This window comes from Eleginops maclovinus, chromosome 12, assembly GCF_036324505.1.
Source record: "Eleginops maclovinus isolate JMC-PN-2008 ecotype Puerto Natales chromosome 12, JC_Emac_rtc_rv5, whole genome shotgun sequence".
Taxonomy (NCBI): Eukaryota; Metazoa; Chordata; class Actinopteri; order Perciformes; family Eleginopidae; genus Eleginops; species Eleginops maclovinus.
In genome coordinates this window covers 250,946-277,377 of record NC_086360.1, presented here as the reverse complement: position 1 = coordinate 277,377, position 26,432 = coordinate 250,946, and the positions used below count along the sequence as shown (strand labels likewise).

Genomic DNA, 26,432 nt, shown 5'->3' with positions numbered 1-26,432 from the left:
ACAAAGTAAATCAGTAATTACACAATGATTATATTCTTAATTTCCCTAACACTCAGTCAGTAGGGGCTTGGACTGGGAATCTTAGCGTCGCCGGTTCAAGTCCCCAAACAGACTTGAAATATGGAAAGTGGACTGCTACTTGTAGAGGTCCCAGTTCACATCCTCCCCCTGCTGTGGTGCCCTTGAGCAAGGTACCGGACATCTCCAATCCCCCCTCCCCATTGCTCCCCGGGCGCTGCACGTTAGCTGCCCACTGCTCCTAGTAGGCATGGCACGGTTTTGGTGAAAAAACCGAACCGTACGGTCTGCTTGCCACGGTGCGGTGCGTCTGTGCACCGTATGGAGTCCACGGTTTTTTTTTTGTTTTTTTTTCTCCAGACGTTCGACGTTGCATTGTAGCCTAATGCCCGTATGTTACCACGTGGTTTTCATTCGCGCGAAAGAAGCGAAAGCTAAGAGGTCGAGGTGTGTCAGCGTGTACAAACATGGCAAGTGGGAGTGGAGAAGGCTGGCCGCCTAGGCCGGAGATAGAGGATGCTCCGGGGTTGTTTAAATCAGGTGTGTGGGATCATTTCGGATTCCCCATCACATACGATGATACTGGCAATAAAAACGTCGATCGAAGTATTACAATATGCAAGCATTGCAAAATTCGCATTGGCTACGCTAGTGGAAACACTTCCAATATGTCCGGACATTTACGAAGACTTCACCCAAGTGTGTCCGTAGAGGTGAGGAGAGGAGAGCCAGCCAAAAAAACATTCACAATCAGTGCGGCATTTAAACAGCCTATGGCTGGGGACACAGCCAAGGTGAAATCAATTTCCAAAGCTATTGGTATATTCATCGCAAAAGACATGCAGCCCTACAGCGTGGTGGAGGGTGAAGGCTTTATGAATATGGTGAAGGTACTGGAGCCGCGGTACGTCATGCCCTCTCGCAGATACTTTGGCACCAATGTGATACCCAAGTTATATGACGAGACAAGGGAGGAAATAGTGACAAAGTTGTCTTTGGCATGCCACGTAGCTCTGACGACGGATGGATGGACTTCTAGGTCCACGGAAAGTTACCTGACAGTGACTGCCCACCACATTAATCCCCAATGGGAGTTACGAAGCTGCGTATTACAAACGCGCCCAATATACGACAGCCACACAAGCGAATTTCTTTCCAAAAAGCTACGAGAGGTGGTGGAGGAATGGAAGTTGGAGAGGGACAACGGCACCATTCCTGTCACAACGGACAATGCCAGGAACATAGTGAATGCAGTAGGTTTGACGGAGGGGCTTGGGCCACAGATCTCCTGCTTTGCTCATACAGTCAACCTGGCAGCCAAAAGCGCCATCTCTACAGCCCAAATCTCACGACTGCTGGTGAGAGTCAGAAAGGTGGTTACTTTTTTCCATCGAAGCACAACAGCCGCCTTCATCCTGAAAACAAAGCAGGACATGCTGACGTTGCCAGACCACAAGTTAATTCACGACGTGCCAACTCGTTGGAACTCCACCTACGATATGTTGGAGCGCTATGTGGAGCAACAGGCGGCCATCTATTCCGCCGTGACGGACAAAGACATAAAAAAAAAAAACAAGGACATTTCCCTGTTAAACGACAATGAAACAAAGCTGACTGAGGGCCTCATTGATGTTCTTAAGCCACTGAAGAATGTGACCATCCTGATGAGCACAGAAACATCCCCCTCTGTCTCAATGATTATGCCACTGCAGAGGATGGTACTAAAAACAATGACGCCAAGTGCAGAAGACAGTTCTGCCATCAAAGACGCCAAGGCAGCAATCACCAAAGACCTTCAATCGAGATACAGTGATCCAAGCATACAGGATTATCTGCACAGAGCCACAGCACTGGATCCGAGGTTCAAGTCCTTGCCTTATCTGGATGAAGCCTGTCTAAAGAAAATCTGGGATGATCTCACATTGGAAATTGTGAACCTCGAAAAGCAGGTAGGCTATTCTGATTTTCTGGTGTATATCTAAAATAGGCCTAAATGTTATTTATCAATTATAAACTGGATTTAATCTTTTTTTTGCCTTTGTAATATGTTTATATTTCACACTGCCCTGTGCAACATACTGTAACTGTGTCACTGTCATGAGTGCTTTATGTCATTAACATTTCCCAAATGTCTATTTTATTTTCTGAATCTTGTCAGGCTCAACAACACCGTGAAGCCCAGGCAGCCAGTTCATCCCCAGGAGCGGAATCCGGGCCGTCAGAGACCTCTCCTCCCCCCCCAAAAAAATCTGCCATGGCAACAGTTTTTGCTGATTTTTTTACAACACAGGCAAGAAGCACAAAGCCTTTCCAAGATATAATTCGTGAAGAGGTCACTTCATACAAGGAAACAGGCTGCATCTCTGTGGATGAAAATCCCCTCGCATGGTGGAAGACCAACGCACATAAGTATCCCCATGTAGCAAAGTTGGCACAACGTGACCTGGCTGTCCCAGGTACATCTGTGCCAAGTGAGCGGGTTTTTTCCACAGCAGGGGACATTGTAACTGCAAGTAGGTCTCGTCTCTTGCCAGAAAATGTTGACAAACTCATTTTCATGCAGAAGAATATGAGAATTAAGTGAAAGGGGGAAGGCTGTTTTAAACAGTGCAGTGTTTGGTTCTATTGCAATATTTTATACTGATTGTGTCTGTGTGTATTTTGTTCGAAATTTTGTTAATATAACAGTGGCACTGGCACTTTAAGTTTAGATACCAAATCCAGCCATATGTTTCAAAGCACTGCACTTTAATTTCAAGTGAAAAAAATACATCCTCACTCTCAGGGATTAGAAGAGTTGTTGATTTTGTTTTCTGTTAGGCTGGTTGGATGGTGGGCTCATATTATGTTTACGGCCTCATGTTCTCATAGGCAATTGTGTTCGCCTGTTCAAAGGACAGCAAACATTCCTGACACTTATTTTGAGTAATAAAGTAAAACATGTTGAAATCATCCATGTCTTCCCTCTTGCTCTATCAAAATACTACCTTTCTGAGATTGTTAAAACAGTGTGCTTAGAGTCAATTGAAATTCAAGTTTGTGCATTATTATTACATTATAACTATAATTTTATACCCTTTTAAATGCTGTATCCTAAACTATGGTTAGTAATAGCATCTGCCTAAGAATATTCTCAGAGACAGGGCTCCTGTTATAAACTGGCTGTTACCAGAATGGCAAGGACCAAGTTGTAATGCATTGCTAAAGGCACTGTGTAATGTCATAGAAGTGTTGTGCTGTGGTAGTAAAATCTTTTCAGTGACTATTACAGTGTTCCACTGGTGTAACGGCGTGTATTATGGGGCTACGATAAAAAAGTAAAAAAAACACCAAGAACCGTACAAAACCGTAAACCGTGGACCTCAAACCGTGATACACCGTGAACCGTGAGTTTTGTGATCCGTGCCACCCCTAGCTCCTAGTACTAGGATGGGTTAAATACAGAGTACCAATTTCACTGTGTGTGCTCTGCTGTGTGCATGTATGTGACTAATAAAGAGGGTTTCATCCTCCGATTCTTCTTCTTTTCATGGAGGCTTTGCTCAAAAGCAGTGGAATGCTAGCTGGTACTACTTCAGTTTCAATATGACACTTTGTCTGTCCAATTTGTGCAGGTATTTTCAGTTTCCTGGTGGAGTAGACCACTTTTCCATCTCTAAACTTAAAGGGTCTATGACTGAGTGTTTCTGTCTTTCTCAACTCCTTTATCTCTTTCTGGTTTAGTTCAGTGATGTAGCTATTTAGCCACTCCTCACCACACACAGCACGTGTGCATGCAGTGTCTATTATAGCTGAGCCAAAACACTCCGTCATGAAGACTTCTGCTTCCGTGGGTGACTCTTTTGCATACAGAGTGATGTTACACTCCTCTTCATCGTTTATTTTTCTGTCTTCAGTCAGTTTCACTTGCTCACCTCTGTGTGGACAGTCCTTAGCCCAGTGGAATGTGTTTTGACACAGCACACTTTGATCTGCGACCGTACCTGTCCAGCGGGTTTGTGCCAGGCAGTGGCGACTTGATCATTTTGGGGCCATGACTTGCCTCTCTGTCGCTGTCCTCTCTGCTCCGTTATATATGCCGTTTCCTGGTTAATTCCCATTGTTGCAGATATTAAGTCTTTACCTCCAAAACTCCTCTTGAGCGCTGACTTCATCGACGCAAAAGTCAGATCGTTACATGCTGTCAGAGCTAACTGGCGGTCTTTTATATCCAAGCATGCAGTGTCCAGCAGTTTAAAGGCTAATACTGCATCAGGGGGTTCCATCTGATACTTGCACATCCAAAAAGTATCGTTGCTCAAAATCAATGATATAGTCCGCCATGGATACTTTACGGTCTCTCACAATCCAGTCAAAGCTGGAGTAAGCTTCATATGTTCGGTCTTTTTCTTCCTTGAGAAATAAACCATTCAGTTTTGCAAGTAAAGTGCCCATGCCAGTGTTCTTACTCAAATCATCTACCGGTATTTCCATCGCCGTTTCCCTTGATCTTCCCAAAAGCCCCAAAGCCACAGCAAGCGCTTGCTTATTTTTTCGGTAACTCTGGTTCAAATTGTGACTTCATTCTTCCAGCTTTCATACGACTTCTCTTCGTCAAAGATTGGCGGGACTCTGTAGTTGCTAACCATCCTCTGCTACCAATGTTACTCAACAAGAAGACCATTTTTGTATTCAAACAACAACTCCTTTACTGACGCTAGCCATAGCTCCAAGCGCAAAACCAACAACTAACCTCCTGTTTATTTCACAATAAGAGCCCCTACTTCCTCCTACTATGTCAACTCATATACAGGCATTTATATGTAGTGACATGAACATAATTAGAACTGTATGTTAACACACTGGACTTTCTGATTCTGAAAGTAGAATATACACTTCTTGCTAGAAATGTAATCAAGAAGCATTACAATGGCCAAAGTATCCTACAATTTAGGATTTTGCACTAAAAACGAGTCAGCTGTCCGCCATGTTTTTTCTTTTCACACCGACAAAGTAGACGATCACGTGACATGGGAACTCGCCATTAGAAATCTATAGGAAAAAATAAGTATCCATGTTATGTCTTGAGAGGGTTATTCGTTAAGTACGTCTTGGCGTGTGGACCAACGTAGCTATCACACGTTTATGTGTGGGACTGGGTTGGATCCTTTTTTTTTCCGGAAGCGCAGAGATGACTGTCTCGTCAGATTCTTGCATCTCGAGCTGGGCAAGATGGATGACATGCGTTACCTCCAGCTTTGCAGTGAGAAAAGTTTTCTCCTCCTGCCACTTCTTGGTCTTCAGATCCTGCTGAGCCTCATTCAGAGCGACCATGAGCACACTAAATTGTGCTTCCAGTTGACCGAGACAGGTCAATTTAGATGTCTCTGTCTCCTCCTGGAGGTCAGTTATCTCTCGCTCAAATCGCTGGTGCTTTGGGAGCAGGAGATCCTCCACCTTTAGGGCTGCTGTTATCTTCCTGGTCTCTGCGAGATGGCTCTCCAACTCCAGTTCCAAGTTGGTTTTTGTCGAAGCCTAGCGATTATAGCACTGAGCTCACTTTGAAGGGCCTCTTTGTCTGCCTTCTGCTGGTCTCTGTTCATGGAAGTCTGCCGCACGAGATCCTGGAGGGTTGTGGTCTCTATCTGGAATCTGAGGCGCTCAGTTGCCAGGAGATCTTCCACCTTTTCAGGGCTGCGGTTATCGTCCTAGTCTCGGCTCTCTCCGATTCAAGATGACTCTCCAACTCCAGCTTGGTCTTAGATAAGATAAGAGCAGATGTACCTTCTTTAATAATTCAGGAGTTTAAGCAGCAACAGAGTGAGAATGATAACCAGGACAGTACAGTTTCACACAAGATAATACAATTAAATACAATTCAAATTAAAATGATGTACAGGTAAGTAACAGGTAAGAAACTGTGGCAGCCGGGTGTGGTTAGAGCGCCGGCTGCTGGGGTGAGGGGAGTGGCTCGGCCGGAGACCAGACAGCTGATCGGAATCAGGTAATCAGGCATTTAATATAAAGCATGTTGGTAACCTGGTTCTGATCTGTCTTGCAGTAGGCTGGGTCCTGGGAAGACGGCACACCCCGTCCTGGCCTTGCCCGTCCTAAAAATACTGCGGAGCTGGCTGTTGTGTGCACATTTCTCGAACAATAAACGCTGTTGTTTTTGCCCAACCCCGAACGCTTCCGTCTCTTACCTTTTGTTTGAGCCATCCCGCTCACAGTGGCGCCTGAACCGGGACTTGAACCCCTCAGATGACGGAAGGAGAAAGCCCGCTGGGCCAGGCCCTCCAGCGTCTCGCCCTCATGCAGGAGTGCTGGCGGTGCGGGCAGCCCGGCCACTTCCGGCGGGAGTGTCCCATGATGGAGGTCGGACAGTTGGTCCGGGTTGCGGGACCGCCAGTTGCCTCCCCCGGTTTAGAAGGGACGTACCGTATACCGGTATGTATACAGGGGGGGTACCCACCAGGCTCTGATGGACACGGGCTGTAATCAGACGATGATCCATCAGCGCTTGGTTCGGCCGGGGGCATTGGTTGAAGCATCGTGGGTGAAGGTGAGGTGTGTGCATGGGGATATTCACCAGTACCCGGAAGTGACTCTGGAAATATCTTTTAGGGGAAAAAAGCATAGAGTCAGGGCTGGAGTTAGTACTCGCCTCACGCACCCTCTGATCTTGGGAACAAATTGGCCGGGGTTTGCTAAGCTAGCGGGGGCTATGGGGGTGCGTTCACGGGAGTCAGGGAAATGTGAGTGGTGTGCTGTGTTGAGTGGCGAATCGGAAGCGGCTGACGGCGACGAAGGGGGAACAGACACGGAGGGGGCCGGGGAGGTCCCTCTACCACCGGAGGGTGCCAGGGAGGCCCCTCTGCCCCCGCCAGTGTTCCCGGTTGAGGATTTCCCCCTCGAACAGTCTAGGGATGGGACCCTTCAGCACGCTTTCGATCAGGTGGTGAGTATTGATGGCTCCCAGCTACACCCAAACACAGCACTCACACACCCACACTTTGTTGTTATTAGGGACAGGCTGTATCGTGTGAGCCGTGACACACAGACAGGAGAGATCAATACCCAGTTGTTGGTACCACAAAGCCGTCGGGAAATGATTTTCCAGGCGGCTCATCACAACCCCATGTCAGGTCACCTAGGGTACGATAAGACACTACACCGGATCATGGCCCGATTTTATTGGCCGTGCATTCGCGCGGATGTGAAGCGGTGGTGTGCATCCTGCAGCGAATGTCAGCTGGTTAATCCGCCGGCCATCCCAAAAGCGCCTCTGCGCCCACTCCCATTAATTGAGGTGCCTTTTGAGAGAGTTGGTATGGACCTCATCTGGCCATTAGACCGGAGTGCACGGGGATATCGCTTTGTACTCGTCCTAGTGGATTATGCAACACGATATCCCGAGGCAGTGCCGTTGCGCAATATCTCTGCAAAGAGCGTTGCACAGGCACTGTTTCATATAATCTCCCGAGTCGGGATCCCGAAAGAGATCCTGACTTACCAGGGCACGTCATTTATGTCACGCACACTACGCGAGCTGTATGAACTGTTGGGCGTCCGCTCGATCCGGACTAGCGTTTACCATCCACAGACCGATGGCCTGGTGGAGCGGTTTAACAAAACGCTAAAGAACATGGTTCGAAAGTTCGTTCACGAGGATAGCCGTAATTGGGATAAATGGCTAGACCCTCTGTTGCAGTGCGGGAGGTGCCTCAGTCCTCCACGGGATTTTCTCCCTTTGAACTGCTGTTTGGCAGGAAGCCACTGGGTGTTTTGGACCTATTTAAAGAAAACTGGGAGGAGGGTCCGAGCACAAGTAAAAACGAAATTCAGTACGTTATGGACCTGCGAGCAAAACTCCATTCACTGGGGCAGTTATCACGGGAGAATTTGCTGCAGGCTCAGGAACGTCAGCAGCGCCTGTACAACAGAGGGTCGAAACTGAGACAATTTTCACCGGGAGATAAAGTACTTGTATTACTCCCGACTTCTAGCTCCAAATTACTCGCCAAGTGGCAAGGGCCCTTCGTGGTCACACGACGAGTGGGGGACGTAGATTATGAGCTGGTGCGTTCTGACAGGGGGGGAGCAACACAGATCTACCACGTAAACCTCCTTAAAACATGGAGGGAAGTGGCGTCTGCTTCTCTGGCCACCACGGTGATAGAGAGAGATGAGTTGGGACCGGAGGTCATTATTAACACCGAATTAGCCCCGGTCTGTTGCGGCGACCATCTCTCACCCGGTCAGAGGGCAGATGTTGCCGCGTTGCAAGGGCGGTTTGCCGATGTGTTCTCCCCGCTGCCAGGGCGCACCTCTCTCATAAACCACCGCATAGAAACGCCCCCGGGCGTGGCCATTTGTTCACGGCCCTATCGGCTGCCTGAACACAAGAGGAAAATTGTTCAGGCGGAGCTTCAGGCTATGCTAGAGATGGGAGTAATAGAAGAGTCCACCAGTGACTGGTGTTGCCCTGTCGTGCTGGTACTTAAGCCTGACGGGTCAATCCGGTTCTGTGTGGACTACCGCAGGGTTAACGAGGTGTCCAAATTCGATGCTTATCCAATGCCCCGGGTCGACGAACTCCTGGATCGGCTAGGCACTGCTCGTTTTTATACGACACTGGATTTAACCAAGGGCTATTGGCAGATTCCCCTTTCTCCAGAGTTGAAGGAAAAAACGGCCTTCTCCACTCCATACGGTTTGTACCAATTTGTCACACTTCCTTTCGGGTTGTTCGGGGCTCCAGCCACCTTCCAACGGCTCATGGACCGAGTGCTGTGTCCCCACTCTGCATATGCTGCTGCTTACTTGGATGATGTCATCATCCACAGTGAGACATGGGAGCAGCATATGCAGCAGGTGGGGGCAGTGCTCGAGTCCCTGAGGCAGGCGGGGCTCACGGCCAACCCGAAGAAGTGTGCGGTTGGGCGGAGGGAGGTACGGTATCTGGGGTACCACCTGGGTGGCGGGCAGGTGCGGCCACAGATAGAGAAAACTGCCGCCATTTCTGCCTGTCCGGTGCCCAAGACGAAAAAAGAGGTCAGGAGGTTCGTGGGGCTGGCCGGTTACTACAGGCGGTTCATCCCCGTCTTTTCGGAGCTGACCAGCCCTCTGACTGACCTGACCCGAAAGGGTGCTTCAGATCCGGTCCAGTGGACGGAGCAATGTCAGCTGGCGTTTGAGAGGGTTAAGAAAGCCCTCTGTGGAAAGCCGCTTCTGTTCACCCCTAACTTCTCTCTACCTTTTTGTTTTGCAGACTGACGCCTCGAACAGTGGGGTGGGGGCCGTTTCGTCCCAGCAGGTAGAGGGGGTCGACCGCCCCGTACTGTACATTAGCCGTAAGCTGGCTCAGAGGGAGGTGAACTACATTACGGTGGAAAAGGAGTGTCTCGCCATACGGTGGGCAGTCTGCGCCCTGCGTTACTACCTCCTGGGGCGCCCTTTCACCCTCTATTCGGACCATGCCCCGCTCCAGTGGCTCCACCGCATGAAGGATGCCAACGCCCAGATCACTCGTTGGTATCTGGCGTTACAGCCGTTTAACTTCAAGGTGATCCACAGGCCGGGTAACCGGATGGTCGTGGCTGATTTCCTCTCCCGCTCGGCGGAGGTGGGGGGAGTCAGCTTTCGGCCGGCGGGATCCCGGCCTGAGTCGGGCGGTGGGGGTATGTGGCAGCCGGGTGTGGTTAGAGCGCCGGCTGCTGGGGTGAGGGGAGTGGCTCGGCCGGAGACCAGACAGCTGATCGGAATCAGGTAATCAGTCAATTAATATAAAGCATGTTGGTAACCTGGTTCTGGTCTGTCTTGCAGTAGGCTTGGTCCTGGGAAGACGACACACCCCGTCCTGGCCTTGCCCGTCCTGAAAGTACCGCGGAGCTTTCTTTTGTTTGCACGTTTCGGACGAAATAAACGCTATTGTTTTTGCCCAACCCCGAACGGTTGCGTCTCTTGCCTTCTACCTGAGCCATCCTGCTCACAGAAACAAAATAGGAATTAAGGAATTAAATGAACACATATACAGTGGGGCAAAAAAGTATTTAGTCAGCCACCAATTGTGCAAGTTCTCCCATTAAAAAAGATGAGAGAGGCCTGTAATTTTTATCATAGGTATACCTCAACTATGAGAGACAGAATGAGAAAAAAAAATCCAGAAAATCACATTGTCTGATTTTTAATGAATTAATTTTCAAATGATTGTGGAAAATAAGTATTTGGTCAATAACAAAAGTTCATCTCAATACTTTGTTATATACCCTTTGTTGGCAATGACAGAGGTCAAACGTTTTCTGTAAGTCTTCACAAGGTTTTCACACACTGTTGCTGGTATTTTGGCCCATTCCTCCATGCAGATCTCCTCTAAAGCAGTGATGTTTTGGGGCTGTCGCTGGGCAACACAGACTTTCAACTCCCTCCAAAGATTTTCAATGGGGTTGAGATCTGGAGACTGGCTAGGCCACTCCAGGACCTTGAAATGCTTCTTACGAAGCCACTCCTTCGTTGCCCTGGCGTTGTGTTTGGGATCATTGTCATGCTGAAAGACCCAGCCACGCTTCATCTTCAGTGCCCTTGCTGATGGAAGGAGGTTTTCACTCAAAATCTCACGATACATGGTCCCATTCATTCTTTCCTTTACACGGATCAGTCGTCCTGGTCCCTTTGCAGAAAAACAGCCCCAAAGCATGATGTTTCCACCCCCATGCTTCACAGTAGGTATGGTGTTCTTTGGATGCAACTCTGCATTCTTTCTCCTCCAAACACGACGAGTTGAGTTTTTACCAAAAAGTTCCATTTTGGTTTCATCTGACCATATGACATTCTCCCAACCCTCTTCTGGATCATCCAAATGCCCTCTAGCAAACTTCAGACGGGCCTGGACATGTACTGGCTTAAGCAGGGGGACACGTCTGGAACTGCAGGATGTAAGTCCCTGGCGGCGTAGTGTGTTACTGATGGTAGCCTCCGTTACTTTGGTCCCAGCTCTCTGCAGGTCATTCACTAGGTCCCCCCGTGTGGTTCTGGGATTTTTGCTCACCGTTCTTGTGATCATTTTGACCCCACGGGGTGAGATCTTGCGTGGAGCCCCAGATCGAGGGAGATTAGCAGTGGTCTTGTATGTCTTCCATTTTCTAATAATTGCTCCCACAGTTGATTTCTTCACACCAAGCTGCTTACCTATTGCAGATTCAGTTTTCCCAGCCTGGTGCAGGTCTACAATTTTGTCTCTGGTCTCCTTTGACAGCTCTTTGGTCTTGGCCATAGTGGAGTTTGGAGTATGACTGTTTGAGGTTGTGGACAGGTGTCTTTTATACTGATAACGAGTTCAAAAAGGTGCCATTAATACAGGTAACGAGTGGAGGACAGAGGAGCCTCTTAAAGAAGAAGTTACAGGTCTGTGAGAGCCAGAAATCTTGCTTGTTTGTAGGTGACCAAATACTTATTTTACCGAGGAATTGAACAATTAATTCATTACAAATCCTACAATGTGATTTTCTGGATTTTTTTTCTCATTCTGTCTCTCATAGTTGAAGTGTACCTATGGTGAAAATTACAGGCCTCTCTCATCTTTTTAAATGGGAGAACTTGCACAATTGGTGGCTGACTAAATACTTTTTTGCCCCACTGTACACATTTTGTGCTTCTGTCTGTAGCCTGGAGCTCCCTTTGAAGGGCATCATTTTCTGCCTTCATGTGCTCCAATGTGAGTTGCTGGTCTCTGTTCATGGATATCTGCTTCACGAGATCCTGGAGGGTGGTGATCTATTGCTGGAATCTGAGGCACTCATTCGATCGTCCGCCTTCAAGATCGCTCTCCAACTTTGTACAAACCCAGCATTGGTTTTATTACACCGAGCTCCCTTTGAAGGGCCTCTTTGTCTGCCTTCATGCTCTCAAATGCGCTCTGCTGGTCTGTGTTTTTGAAGGTCTGCTCCACGAGATCTTTCTGTGCATTACGCAACATTGGGCAGATCTTTATCAGCTTGTTGTTGAGGAACTACACCTCACTGACACTTTTAGTCAGCTGAGCCTTTAGCTACATATCTCTCTCTGCACGCTCTGTTGCTCAGGGCTGCTTTTGTCATCCTCTCTTGGAGACCATCGAGGAAGTTTGCCAGCAAGTCCTCTTGTATTTCCAAGTGGACTCTGCCCTCAGATTTACTCTGGGTGTGCCTCGCATCGCTGTCCTGCAGTTCAACATGGATTTGCTACTCAAGGGAACTCAGGAAGAAATGAATAGAAGGCTCATCCTCAGCAGAGTTGAAATCAATCAATACCATACTTGTTTCTTGTTGGAAATGACGTTTTATCTGCTGCTTTTCTGTCTTGCTATTTGAAATGCTGGTTGTCAGTTGTGATCAAAGTTCCACTGAAAGTTCCTCCATTCCATTTATACATGCGCAAACACGCACACTTAATATTAGTATTTGTTTTTTCTTGATTTTATCGATTAACCCTGATCTTTTTCATCATGATCCAACATTCGGCATCATGGTCCTTTTTATATCCATGCCACTAAAACGCTGCAGGAATGAGACCTGCACTACAGTATAATCATTATGTGATTCTGATAATTTAAGAGATTATTATATTTCTGTTGTGTTTTATTTTGAAATGTATTTTCTTCTGTCTTGTTTTACTTTCTGTCTGTGTTTTCTCGCCTTGACAAAGAGTGGTATATTCGTACTGTCACAGTTAGCTTTTAGTGAAATAAATCTAAAACGGTTAAGCACAAAAACTGGTGGACTAGGCAAAGCAAAACAACACAAAGAAGAGTGCCAACCTGCATTATACAATCTTTTAAGGATTTACAATGACCCTATAAGTCTTAACGATACCCATTATCATCATATTAAAAAACACACAAGAAATATGCAATCGAGCAAAAAAATAAGCTACAGAAACTTTTTTTTACCCAGAAAGTAACACTAAAGTAACTGGACCCAGTATGTTTTACTAAGTTATGTCAGTTAAAAGGTAAAAGGTCAAACTTCATGTCACTATTTTTATTACACTTATACTTAGACTTTATTTTACTCATACATGAAGAACAACATTATTCTCAAAATATCAATCAATCAAAGTTCATTTATACAGCCCAATATCACAAATTTGACATTTATCTCAGTGGACTTTACAGTTTGTATAGAATATGAATATGACAACCTCAGAACAAAAGAGAAGATTATATCTGCTAAACATTACATGTTGTCCATCACACTAACAATTATATAAATTACCCATTCACCAATTCAATTCTTTCCAAATACTGTTGTTTGGTTTATACTCATTACTTTTTTAATGAGTTGTTCTTTTATTTATACTGTTGACATATGTGTGTATGATTGACTGAGATGTATTCTGTACTACTTACCTGCTCCACACCATAAGGGGGTGCTATTGATTTTATATGAGATGAATATGGTTGGTGACGTCACACCCCCTATATATATGAATGTTCTGCGCGTTGTTTTTCTCTTGGCCCGCTCCCAATATGATGAAGGCTGGAAGAGCAGTTCCTTGGTTTGCTATATAATAAATATGCCCTAAAGCAGGGGTCACCAACCTTTTTTGAACTGAGGGCTACTTCTTGGGTACCGATTAATGTGAAGGGCTACCAATTTGGTACGCTTCAAATTTGCGCGGTTTACCTTTAATTGTATGTTATTATTAATAGTAAAACTAATTAGTTATATTCACCTGTTTGAGGACACTGCTCATTTTAACAAATTTGCACAATAGGCCTAATTATCAATAATGGCTTAAAAAGGAAGGAAACAGACAAATATCAAAATCAGCACTTTATTTCTATTTCACTGTAATCACCATCAAACAGAACAACATAACATTAAACAAAAGTATTTATAGGCCTATTTAATCCATCACAATCTTTCATAAGTTTTAATGGGAAGCCTGGCATTGCATGCTGGCAACCAGGGCCTCGTAATCTGGGCTGTAATTTGACACTGCAAGTCTGAGTGAGTCTTGCAGATGTGCATCAGTGAGCCGTGTTCTGTGTTCGTTTTTTATGAAATTCATGTCAGAAAAGGCTGATTCACAAAGATAGGTAGACCCAAACAGACTGGCAACCTTCATTGCTGCTGTGCACAGACCACTGTACTTTTCAGTATCAACAAGGCCCCAAAAGTTTGCTGCAGCCTGGTGGGCTTTGAGGCGAATGTCATTCTGCAGTGTCACTATTTCTATTTCCACCTGCCCAGCATCCAAGCTGAACATTGCACTTAGTTGCTCAGCAATGGACGTTGTGTCCACGTTTATAAATGGATTCGAAACGAACGACACACATGGCTCAAGTTTATCAATGTCACAAAACCTATTCTCAAACTCTTGCCCAACCCTGTTTATGACTTGAGTGTATTTTTCGGCAGCGTTGCCAAAAATCTCAGACGCAGAGGTATTGTCGTTCAGCACCATCTGCAAAGAGGGGAAGTGCAGCACCTTTTTTCTCTGTAAATGCGCAGAGAAAATGCTCATCTGTGCTTTAAACGCATTTAAAGCACTGATCATGTCGGCAACAGTCTTACCTTTGCCTTGCAGCGCACAGTTCAGATTGTTCAGTTTTCCAGTAATGTCCGTCAGAAATGCCAGGTCTAGTAGCCACGCAACGTCCTCCAGCAGCGATGTGTCTTCGTCTCTAGATTTCATAAAATCTTTGATCTCCCTCAACAGCGACAAAAACCGGAGCAGAATCCGTCCTCTGCTGAGCCATCGGATGTCCGTGTGGAGAAGCAGGTCCCCATATTCAGCCGACAGCTCCGCCAACATCACCTTGAAACTTCGGTGTTGTTTAGCTTTGGAACGGATGCTGTTTATGATCCTCACAACAGGAGTCATTACGTGCTCGAAGCCGATCACCTTAAAAATAAAATAAAATCACTCTTACTCAAAGCACTTAAAAACAATAACAATACAATACAATACAATACAATACAAAACAAAATGTATTTATATAGCGCCGTATCACAACTATGAAGTTGACTCTAACGACCAAAAAGCGCAGTAGGGGCCGGTCTACAAGCAGATGCGTAAAATATGCCCAATAGGCCTACTCATAATTACAAATAGGATATTAGGCCTACAACAAGGATAACATAAATTAATAAAATACAAAATGAAAACGCACCTTTGCACATAAGGCCTGCTGGTGAATGATGCAGTGGTACTGTACGAATTTCGGGAACGCTGGGTCGCTTTTACAGAGCGCGATGAACCCTGCATGCCGTCCGGTCATCGCAGGAGCCCCATCGGTGGTAATCGACACCAGCTTTTCCAGTGGTATGTTTCTGTTGTTGAAAAACTCCTTCACCGCGTTGTAGATATCAACCCCCCTTGTGCTGGTTTTTAGGGGGAGTAGTGTGAGAAGTTCCTCTTTTGTAGAGAAATCTTGAAACACCATCCGAACAAACATCATCAGCTGCGCCGTGCTGCTGCTGTCGATGGACTCATCACATTGGATGCTGAACCACCTGCACTCCCTGAGATCCTGGTCCAGCTGATCAGTCAAGTTGTCGGACATTGCTGTCACTCTCCTGACCATTGTGCTTGCCCCCATTTGAACATCAGCTACAGAAGAGAGCACTTCCTTCCCATATTTCTCGTCTTTAAGCACAGTGTTCAGAACTATCATCATCGTTTCCTTGAAAAGGTCTCCATCTGTAAATGCCTTCTTCTTCTTTATCAGGTGTTCTGTTGCTCTGAACGAGGCTTCGGTAGCTTTCTGAGATTTTTTAGCTGGTCTTGTGAAAAAAGACTGTTGCTTGCACAATCCTGCCTTTAGCTCACTTACTTTTTCCACTCGTAGTGCGCTGCCCGGTGGGTAGTTAGCATGGTAGCTTGCGTGACAGGTCTTGAAATGCCTCTCAACATTGTGCCGCTTTGGTATCGCCACAGTCGCCCGGCAAATGAGACACACGCAGGCATCTTTTACAGTGGTAAAAAAAAACTCTTGCTCCCATTCACCGTGAAAATAATACGTTCTCTTTCTTTTTTCTGCCATGTTTTCGATTAAATTGTAATCATCCGTTCATCTTGACTTCGCTTCACTGCACTGACTGGACTCGGTCTCCACGCAACGGTTGTCGTGGAGACCAGCTAGGTCCAATCTACGTAATCTGAAGCATTTTATTTTACACAAATTACGTTTTATAAGTAGGCATATGTTTATATGCGTGCATACTGCATATTGTTATCTTCTTACAAGCAATGCAATATATTTAAAAATAATAGAAAGTTTAACAACGAATAAAATAAAGTTGTGTGTCACGTGAGAACTAGGCTATTTTAGAACAGGCCTTCGCGGGCGACTCAAGTAGTCCTCGAGGGCGCCATGGCGCCCGCGGGCGACGCGTTGGTGACCCCTGCCCTAAAGGCTTAAGGAAGAATTCGTCTCGTCTACCTTTCTAGTGTTGCACTATTGGACTCCTGCTGTGTGTTGGCAGTACTCCTGCTAACAGGTTATGGGCCCAGTAACGACGACAGTAGTTGCAACAACGGAAAGTGTGGCGACGAACACGTTAGCTAGTTAGCTAAAAGTGTGGTAGCTAGTTTAGTGCGGTAGAACCGGGGAGCTAAGCTAAAGCTGAGAAGAATGGCAAACCAAAAGGCAAAGTGGCCGACGTTCGACGGTAGGGCCGAAGAATATGAGCTCTGGGAAGAACGGATGCTGTGTTGCATGCACCGTGTTGGATTAAAAGAGACTATTCTGAACGCTCAGAGGTGCTGGCGAGGCACCGAGTGAGGGACTGATGATGGCAATGATTATGAGGGGACTTCCAGAAAATTACAAGCCGTTTACGCTGATGGTAACACATGGTTCAGCGGAGATGCAACTGGAGGAGTTCAAGGCTAAGCTGCGAAACTTCGAGGCGTCGGAGGATGCAGAGCCAGTAGCCGAGATGGCGGGAGAAAGGGTGCTGAAAGCCCGCGCAGCACTGAAGAAAAGGAGCGGCGGATCTTCGACAGACATGGCGTGTTGGCGGTGCGGAGAAAAGGGACATCGAAAAGATGAATGCACGAGGAAAGTTTGGTGCGGTTCCTGCAAAAGCACAAGCCACAGCGACAAAGCCTGCAGGAAGAAAGAGAGTGCACAAAGCTCTAGGTGCGCTCGCGCTGAAGATGGCAGCGGCGGCGGTCGTGCAGGGAGTGGTGGAGGACGGATCGGCGCGCGGGGACCCGCGGGAGACGACGTCACATTACGGGCAGAGACCGAGGACACCTGCAAGCCAGCGCAGCAGCGGCAGATCGAGGGAAAAGGGTTGGTCGTCGACACAGGCGCGACATCCCACATGCTGAACGACAGAAGCCGGTTCAAGACCTTCTACAGCACATTCAAACCAGAGGGCCACAGCATGGAGCTGGCCGACGGGAGGCGGACGTTCGGGTTGGCTGAAGGCAGAGGGAACGCGCAGGTGTGTCTCATCGACAGCGAAGGACGCAGATGTACAGTGACTCTTAAGAACGCCCTGTACATCCCTTCATTCCCACAAGAACTCTTCTCCGTGAAATGTGCCACTGCACATGGTGCCAAGGTACTCTTCGAGGAAGGTAACAATGTTGTTGTGGCGTCTAACGGCGCAAGGTTTAACATTCAAGTGTGTAACAGAATGTATTACTTGCAAACAGAGTGTGATGAAGATGATGTGTGAAATGTTAGCCATGATATCCAAACCTGGCACGAAATTATGGGGCATTGTAACTATGATGACATACTGAAACTGCAGGATGTAACCGTAGGCATGCACATTAAAGGTGCAAAGCGTAAGCCTGACAAAGAATGTCATGTGTGCATAGAGGGGAAGTTTACTCAGACGAGAAACAGAAATGCAACTGACAAGGTGCAAACACCACTTGAGTTGGTAAACACTGATCTAGCTGGTCCAGTGACAAATGGTTCAATTGATGGTTACAGGTATATGCAATCTTTTACAGATGTGTGCACAGGAGTAGTTTTCACTTACTTTCTGAAAGCGAAGAGTGATGCCATACAGGCTACTGAAAAGTTTCTGGCTGACGTAGCGCCTTATGGCAGTGTGAAGTGCATCCGGTCAGACAACGGGACCGAGTTTACTAGCAGAGAGTTTAAGTCACTACTAAGTAAGAACAGAATAAGACATGAGACGTCCTGTCCTTACTCCCCACACCAGAACGGGATAGCTGAGAGGGAGGGGCGCACTCTCTTCGAGATGGCTAGGTGTAAGCTTATTGACAGCAAATTACCTAAGACCCTATGGCATTATGCTGTTCAGGAAGCAGCCTACACCAGAAACCAATGCTTTAACAAGCACATTGGTACAACACCGTACACAGCATTGACAGGGAAGAAATGTGATCTAGCTAAGATGCACAAATTCGGGTCAGAGTGTTACGCGTACCAACAAGACAAGGGTAAACTAGATCCGAGGTGTAAGAAGGGGCTCTTCGTAGGGCACGACAAAGGCAGCCCCGCTTTTCTAGTTTACCACCCCACCAAGGGAAAAGTGCAGAAGCACAGATTGGTCAAATATATCACAAAGACCACATGTGACAGTGAGACTCAGACTCAGGACTTAGGATTTGACCCCATTGAAAATAGTGAGAAGACAGACACATCACAGCCCAGTGCTACGAGCACAGACGTACAGACTGACAGTCCACAATCCCCAGGAGATGATGGTGAGGAGCACCACAGGGTGACGCCACAGGCCCCAAGCAGTGGGAGATACCCCACTAGAGAGCGTAAGCCCCCGAGTTATCTTTGTGATTACGCTACTCAGGAAGATAGTGGTGATGATGATAGTACGCTCACCAATATTGACTATTGCTATCGAGCAGTGTGTGGTGTGCCACTGACCTTTAAACAGGCTATGGCATCACCACAGGCAGGTAAATGGAAGTGGGCAATGGACGACGAGATGCAGTCACTCGAGGAAAACCAGACCTTTACCCTGACCAAATTGCCAGAGGGCAGAAAGACAGTGGGAGGTAGGTGGGTATACTCTATTAAGGAGGATAGTGATGGACATGAGCAGTACAAGGCCAGATTTGTGGCGAAGGGATATAGCCAGAGAGCGGGGATAGATTATGGTGAGACATTCTCCCCCACGGCCAATATGACCAGTGTGCGTGTAGTCATGCAAAAGGCAGCCCAAGAAAACTTGGTACTACACCAAATGGACGTAAAGACGGCGTATCTACATTAGGGCTGAACGATTATGGAAAATAATCTAATTGCGATTTTTCGCGCCAATATTGCGATTGCGATGCGATATGCGATTATTTTTTAAGGACTTTGTCTTCTGTATTATTGACAAGCAAAACATCATATAGTATGGCCAATACTATATTACATTAATTTTAAACTGTTCTTTCCTGGAAGACATACCTCTGTTATGATGACATGAGTTTGCATGAATGATGACTGACAACTAATTCAATCAAAACAGTATATTTGAACATACACAATAGTATATTTTGAGTAGTAACATCTCTGAGCATAGTATAGTAACATCTGAGCATAAAGTGCTGACAAGGAACCCTGGTGTAAACATTAAAATGAAAGTCAGTACAATGTGCAGAAATATATATATATATATAAAAAAACAATCTGTGGCTTTACCACACTCGACTTTCGACATCTGTGAACTGCTAGAAAGTCATTAAATTAAAAAATAATATTAAATAAATAAAACTAGTCAGTAACATTACACATAAAGTGCAAACATAATATAGCAATTGTATACACACACAAACACACCTTTAAATTAAAACTGGCTGAACATCTTGATTATCTGCAGTAACAGTAACACAGCACAAACTAAAGTGCACAATGAGTATGGCTCTGCCAGCCATAATCATCATAGCTCAAGGTTTTTTGCTAGGAAGACCAGCATATCAACTTTTGCTGACTTTAAGGATGAGCGAGTGCAAGTCACTATATTCCCTCCAGTGCTGAACAAACGCTCTGAGGGGGCACTTGTGGCTGGCACACATAGATATTTGCGGGCCATCTTGCACAGTCGTGGAAAGTGAATGTTGTGCACCTTCCACCAGGCTAAGGGATCATCCTCTCCGTCAATGACAGGGCTCAACAGGTAACTATTCAACTCTGCCTCCACGACATCTTCAAGTGGCAGAGGCAAAGCTGAAGAGGCCACACTGGTTTTAAAAAGACTACCAAGAGACTTCTTTGCCTTTCCCCCAGAGGCCTGTGCACTTGGAGAATTTTGAGCGGTTTCAGTGCGAGACCTCTTCTCCTGCCAGATGGGAAAAGAGACATTAGTTTTGCAGTTAGCTTATATATACCTATTATAGTATGTGTTTGTGGAAAAATTATTTTCAAGGATTAACCTGATTATGTGTACGTCTTGCTGATTCCACCATTTCTGTCTTCAGTCGGGCCTTCATGGCAGGAAGGTTGTTGGGATGAGGGGGCGTGTATGTCGGTCACCTGACAATACCTTTGATATGGCTGTCATCTGTTCCAGCACTCTGGCAATCATTTTCTCTTTGGACCCCCATCTTGTAGGGCACTCAGTAATGAGAGAGTGCTCAGGAAGCTTAAGCTCCTTCTGTGCCTCAGTGAGCGCTGCCTTTTTCTTCCAACTGTGGGAGAAGTGCCCCACCAACTTCCTGCACTGCCCTATTGCTCTGGATACTCTATCATCTTTGATTGCATTTTCTGGAGGAAAAAAAAATTAAGTAAAAAAGTAAAATTAGTGTAACTCAAACAATTGCAGTTGTGTGATACAAGGTTTCACCATTTCTCTCTCTCTCTCAAATTTGCTTTATTAGCATGACTATGGGAACAGTGTTGCCAAAGCTATTGTTACATACATCATGACATACAAGAACATCAGACCATAAGACAAAAACAAAAAAGAAAATACATAAGGAGAGGTGGGTACATCAGCGTTGGGTTGACATAACATAACTAGAATTAACAGCATTAAAGAACAAGGGAAATAATAGTGTGGTGTGTGTTTGTGGGAGAGAGTGATACACAGGCGCGTGCATGCACACACACGCACACGCACACACACACACACACACACACACTCTCTCTCTCTCTCAGCAGAAACTTACCAATAGCAAGATGTAATCTGTGTCCGAAACACTGGAGTCTGGTCCATTCGTTCAGCTGTGCTGCTTTCACCATATTTGACGCGTTGTCCGTCGTTATGCAGACAAGGTTGTCTTCAGTGAGATCCCAGCACGCAAGCCCCTCTCTCAGGCCAGCAGCAATGTTTTCGCCTGTGTGGTCTTCGGGGAAGTAGGCCGTTTGAAGGCTGCGAGCTTCGAGGTGGAGGTCTTCAGAGATATAATGGACCGTAAGGCTTTGATAAGGCTCCGCTGTACGGCTTGACCACATGTCTGTTGTAGCCGCAAAAAACTCCACAGCCTTCAAGTCCGCTGCTACTTTCTGCCTACACTGCATATGTAGCTCCGGAAGGGCAGTCTGACTAAAATACGTGCGGGAGGGCATTTTGTACCTCTTATCCAGCGTAGTTACCAAATTATTGAACCCAAGCTTGGTCACCGTATTGACGGCCATCATGTCTTTCGCGATGCATTGGGTTACTGCTTTGGTAATTTCCGTGTGCCGCTTTGAACTGCGTTCATATGGCGTAACACCTTCAAACAGTTCGGTCAGTGATCCTTGCCGATTAACTTTACTAGGATTATTCTGCACACTGCTTGATTTTGTAGCCATACATCTATCATACACTGTTTTGTGCTGCGTTTTTAGGTGCTGGTACAAATTGGTAGTGTTGCCCCGTGATGTACCAACTCTGACCAGGCAGGTTTTACACAGTACCTGACTCTGTGCAACATCTTCTTTCCTAAAGTGCAACTGAAATGAATTTTCATCTATCATTCAAATGAAATTTTGACTTTTTCTTAAACCATCAATCCAACTTGAACTAAATTTTCCGGGCATAACTTGGCAAACGGCCATTTAAAAGTGTGAATTATGTGGCCTTGGGTGCGAAATTGGCCATGTGACCGTGACGTCATAGGGTTGACTCCCTTATTTGCTGGTATGGCTGGCTGCGAAAACAACATACATTTGATGGACCTATATCTCATCAAGGAACCACAATTCTGATACAAACATCAGCAGGTCGAAAGAACACACCTCTAACATTATGTGGAAAAACTTTCGTTGAATTTAAGCCACACAAATCGATTTAATATCTATATTGTAGAGGCTCTCTGCACCTCCCGTAGGCTATGGGTAGGCTAATGGAAATGAAAGAAAGTTACCATTTTCGGCACAGGATCGGCAGGCACAAAACAGCCATCGCTTCTACTACACGCTTATTGTTATTAAGATGTTATCAATCAAATGACACAATAGTGTATGTTTGCTGTGGTATACTGGAAAAGATTTGAACATGCCGGTTTCGCAGGTATGGCATTCTGCTGCGCTGTCTTTGACACGTTGAAACCTAACGAAGTGGCACTTTGAAATCCAGCCACTTAAAAAAAACTTGTGTGATAATAACATGGTTTTAATGTAAGCTTAATAAACAATGGCGTTATCCCCATTATTATGCCGAAATGTATCGATCAACCAGCTACATCTACCTTAGTTCATTTTGTTTATGGCAACGGTTGACAAGGAAGATGCTTTGCTTTGACGCAGGCTCAAGAGTATTTTCTCAGAAGCGAACAGTAAGCGAACACTATTATATGTATATTAAAAAAACAAGTCCAGTAATGTCAGATCTGGAAATTTCCGAAATAAGTGAAAGGAGCGAGACAGATAGTTCTAGTAGGCCTACAGATACAGATGGTGAGTCTGTGGAGTCGGACTATGTTGGTGCCTACCAGGATGAGCCGTTAGCCCTACCGGGCGAAAACGAGCGTCGACAACAAGAGGTCGACGAGGATGGCATTTCAGTCGTGGCGCTGGATGCACGGTTAAAAGGAGAAATCCCCCTAAACGAATGGTGAGAAATGGTGTTGGTTTTCATTTCGTTTTAAGATGAAGGCTGGTCTTGTAGTCTCTCAAAGACCTTTTTATTCATTCGGTTTTGTTGTGTTACTAGGTGCAAGTGTAACCAGTGCAGAACCGATCTGCTGGAAGATGCCAGGGAGTACAGGTGTTGCAGGGAAGTCGGGCCAGCCATGGGCAAGCTTGAACATACATCCTGTATTACACAGCACCAGGACTTCAAAGACCTGACAAAGAGGGTGGTGCTGGAGCAAGTTGGTCCAGTGCTGCGAGACAGGCAGGGTCGCCCTTACCGCCGACAAGCTGGACAACATATCAATGTGTAAGATATTTGTAATTACACTTTCAGATGACATAGGCATCATTCTTTATTCAGCAATCAGAAAAACTGTCTACTCTACTTTACTTTGAAAAAACAAAGTGCATTGATTTACAAAATATTTAAAATGGTATTTGCATGTATTCACAAAACGTTTCAAACTGTTACAGGTATCTGAGAGCAGTGGCCTACAGGTGGGTTGTCCGATGGATGTGTGGCTACCTCGGCTGGGAACATACACGACCCCTCTCCGCATGTGTCTACCACAGACTGAGAACGGATTACAGTGCCGGTCAAGCCAGGGGCTACAGGTCATCTCTGGAAAGATGATAATAAAATGCTATAACTTGAAATACTTCTAGTGCCATTTTTGGGAACATGACCAATATTGGATTAACTGACTCCAAATGAAAATACGTCTTGACATTGTAATTAAAAGGGTTAATCAGGATACAATTTATTATAGCTAACAAGAAGATTACAAATGAATGATTAAAAATAAAGAAAAGTAAAAGGTTAAGTTAAAAAAGTAAAATTGAGAATACGCTTAGGAATATAGAAAAGTAGGCCACAAACTTTGAGGCAGGGTATGAACACATATGTACAGGCTTCTGTAATGAAGAAAATCACTCAAATTTAACACCAAAAAGAGAAAAGGAATAACACAATGGCAGCAAAGCTGGATCAACAAAACAACATTTATTTTGTCACAGGTCAATTCATTATCAAAGGTACAGACAGTATCTAAGTACTTAGTCGAATAAATCTACAGACAAAACCCACCCAACCCCAAAAAAATGATACAAAAGGTTTTTCAACTGATTGATACATCTAGGTGTCCTTATTAACATATTAAAAATCTAGTAAAAGCTGACTTCAGGAAAGGTGTCATTTTCAAGGTGGTGTCCAAGATAGCTTGTTATTATATTATAATTACATTATTAGCTAACTTCAGACAACCTGATAACTTTATATTTATATTTTCCAACAACCACCTGTATGAACAGAAGAAATGTAACTGCAAAAGATTGGAAGAATGAAAAAGGTGAAATACCAGAAAATTATTACCCTGCAGTGCTGTCATATTCCAGAACTGAAACCTACATCGAGTGTCCAGAAGAACAAGGTATTCAGTACTCAGAGACATAACCAAGGTAAGGAAGGTATTATGAAGAGGTTTCAGTTCTGGAATGTAACAGCACTGCAGGGTAATAGTTTTCTTACCTTATATTTACCTGCCTAACTGGGACAAGCCCCTCTGGGATGACCTTTCATCGGCTCCTTACACTTCTTGCAGGCTCGTGGTTTCTTCGTGTGGCTTGCCACTAAGGTACCACTTGCTTCTGCCCTAATGTTGTCCTGCTCTTGCTCTGTATAAAAATACAGGAAAGTTATCAGAAGCCACCAGAAATGTACCTGGGACAAGGACAGTGTGGGAAAAAAATCAAATGTTTGCATCATTGTTAGCTGCACGAATTTGCTTTACAAAATGTGATATGTAGGCTAGTAATGTACCTGGTGGATAAAGCTCTGTACGTGCTCGATTCCTAGCTTCAAAGTGCTGGATGGCCGTTTCCCTTGCCCGCTTCTCTGTGAACTGGCTGCAGAGAGGTGCCGGAACCAGGGCTGCGTACTTCTGCCGTGTCTGACGTAGGTCTTCCTTTGGAGTGTCTAGCATCACATGCTTGATGTCACTGACATAGTCTGCAGAAAGTACAGAATGTGCATGTGATATTTTAAATCATATAACAAGATAGGCCCCCTACCCAGAATAGAACGTTTGACCACTTCTTCACCTAGCTTAAACTTTGGGTAGGTGACCCTGAAGTACATCCTACCATCTTTGGTCCGTTGGGGTTGTCGCCTCAAGTTCTCGTTAAAATGGAGGACTGCTAAGATGTGCCTAAGGTAAAAGACAGAATGCAGTTTCGAAACCTGTGTAAACTTACACGGCCTTACAAGACCTCACCATGAAAACTACACGTTTTCTTTGACAAATCAAGGGAAGGAAAACGTCACCTGCAATAGCTCCCCATCCATGAAAAGTGTGTCATTTTTGGGTGCCAGTGGTTAAGGGTAGAGTGGAAGCCCTCAAGGCAGCTGGTCTGAGCCTCTGAAGATAGCCTTCTGATGTCCTCAAGTCTATCCTTCCTCAGCAGGACAGCAGACAACTTGTCATGGGCCAGGCTTCCTGTGTAACAAGTTCATGGTGATAAGATTGTTTAGCAGCTGCATTGTGTGACCTAATACAAAACAACACTGTCAATTTTCTGATCATTTATTTACAATGAAAGTTGAATCAACCCTATCCTATTGCAAAGTGCCACTCAGGGAGTGAAGGTGCAAATAAGAAGTTATTACAAGACTTAGCTGGCTAACAGAAATGTGAACATGATTTTACCACTGTAAATCCACTTCCTCTCCTGTTCTAATGGTCCATGCGCACAGGTGGGAAATGTCTTGTCAGGGTGGCCATCGTGCTTTCCTGCAATGTGCCTCACAATGGACTTCCACTTCGCAACGATCAGTTGTCCAAACCCTTGTGAGGTGGACAGTGCACACCAATACAAGTGCTTCCTTATGCTCTTCGTCCAGTCTTTGATAACTTCACAGCCTCTCTCCTTACTTGCTTTCCGCAGGTCCTTGACCAGGCTCTTGCACACATGCCACAGATCAAAGAAGTGTGACGTGTTTCTCTGTTCTTCCTTCATCCACTTGGCAATCCCTCTGTGCCTGTCCGTGATAAAGGTGGAGATGTTTAACCCTGCTGCAGAAAGGAAAGCAAAGCTGCGTTTGGCACCATCGAGTTCCATGGCATTACTGCTACCGGACTGGTTTGACTGCAGCAACTCAAAGTGGACTAGCTTGGTAGTTGTGTTGCAGAACATGGTGTACGTTCCATATTTTGCGCAATGTCCCATAGAGTCGTAGCGACCGTCACCACTCCAGACTACGTCATCCTTTCCTCTGAGTTCATCAACGCCTGCCTGTACGACTCCCAGTGACGGAGTATTGCTGGTATGAGGAATGTTGTCTGGTGGAAAAAAAAAGTTCTGGCAGCAAACACGGAGAGCCCTATATGCTTGAACAGAAGCATTGCCTTTGAAATGCTGACTCCAGACATGAGTATTCCAAAGCTGAGAAGGATGT

The 26,432-nt window shown here is 45.6% G+C and overlaps 1 protein-coding gene and 1 long non-coding RNA gene across 2 annotated transcripts; both read right to left on the bottom strand.

The window, feature by feature from the left end:
* Window positions 1-13,795: 13,795 nt before the first annotated feature.
* On the bottom strand, window positions 13,796-16,372 carry LOC134873027 (general transcription factor II-I repeat domain-containing protein 2A-like). The gene is made up of 2 exons (XM_063896413.1): window positions 15,152-16,372; window positions 13,796-14,883 (listed from the first exon to the last, which is right to left on the bottom strand). Exons 1-2 carry the CDS (start codon window positions 16,022-16,024, stop codon window positions 13,909-13,911), a joined length of 1,848 nt encoding a protein of 615 aa, XP_063752483.1. The 5' UTR covers window positions 16,025-16,372; the 3' UTR covers window positions 13,796-13,908.
* A 3,062-nt stretch (window positions 16,373-19,434) lies between these two features.
* LOC134873953 (uncharacterized) lies at window positions 19,435-20,406 on the bottom strand. The gene is made up of 2 exons (XR_010167006.1): window positions 20,353-20,406; window positions 19,435-20,258 (listed from the first exon to the last, which is right to left on the bottom strand). It is a non-coding gene; the product is annotated as an uncharacterized LOC134873953 (long non-coding RNA).
* Window positions 20,407-26,432: the final 6,026 nt, after the last annotated feature.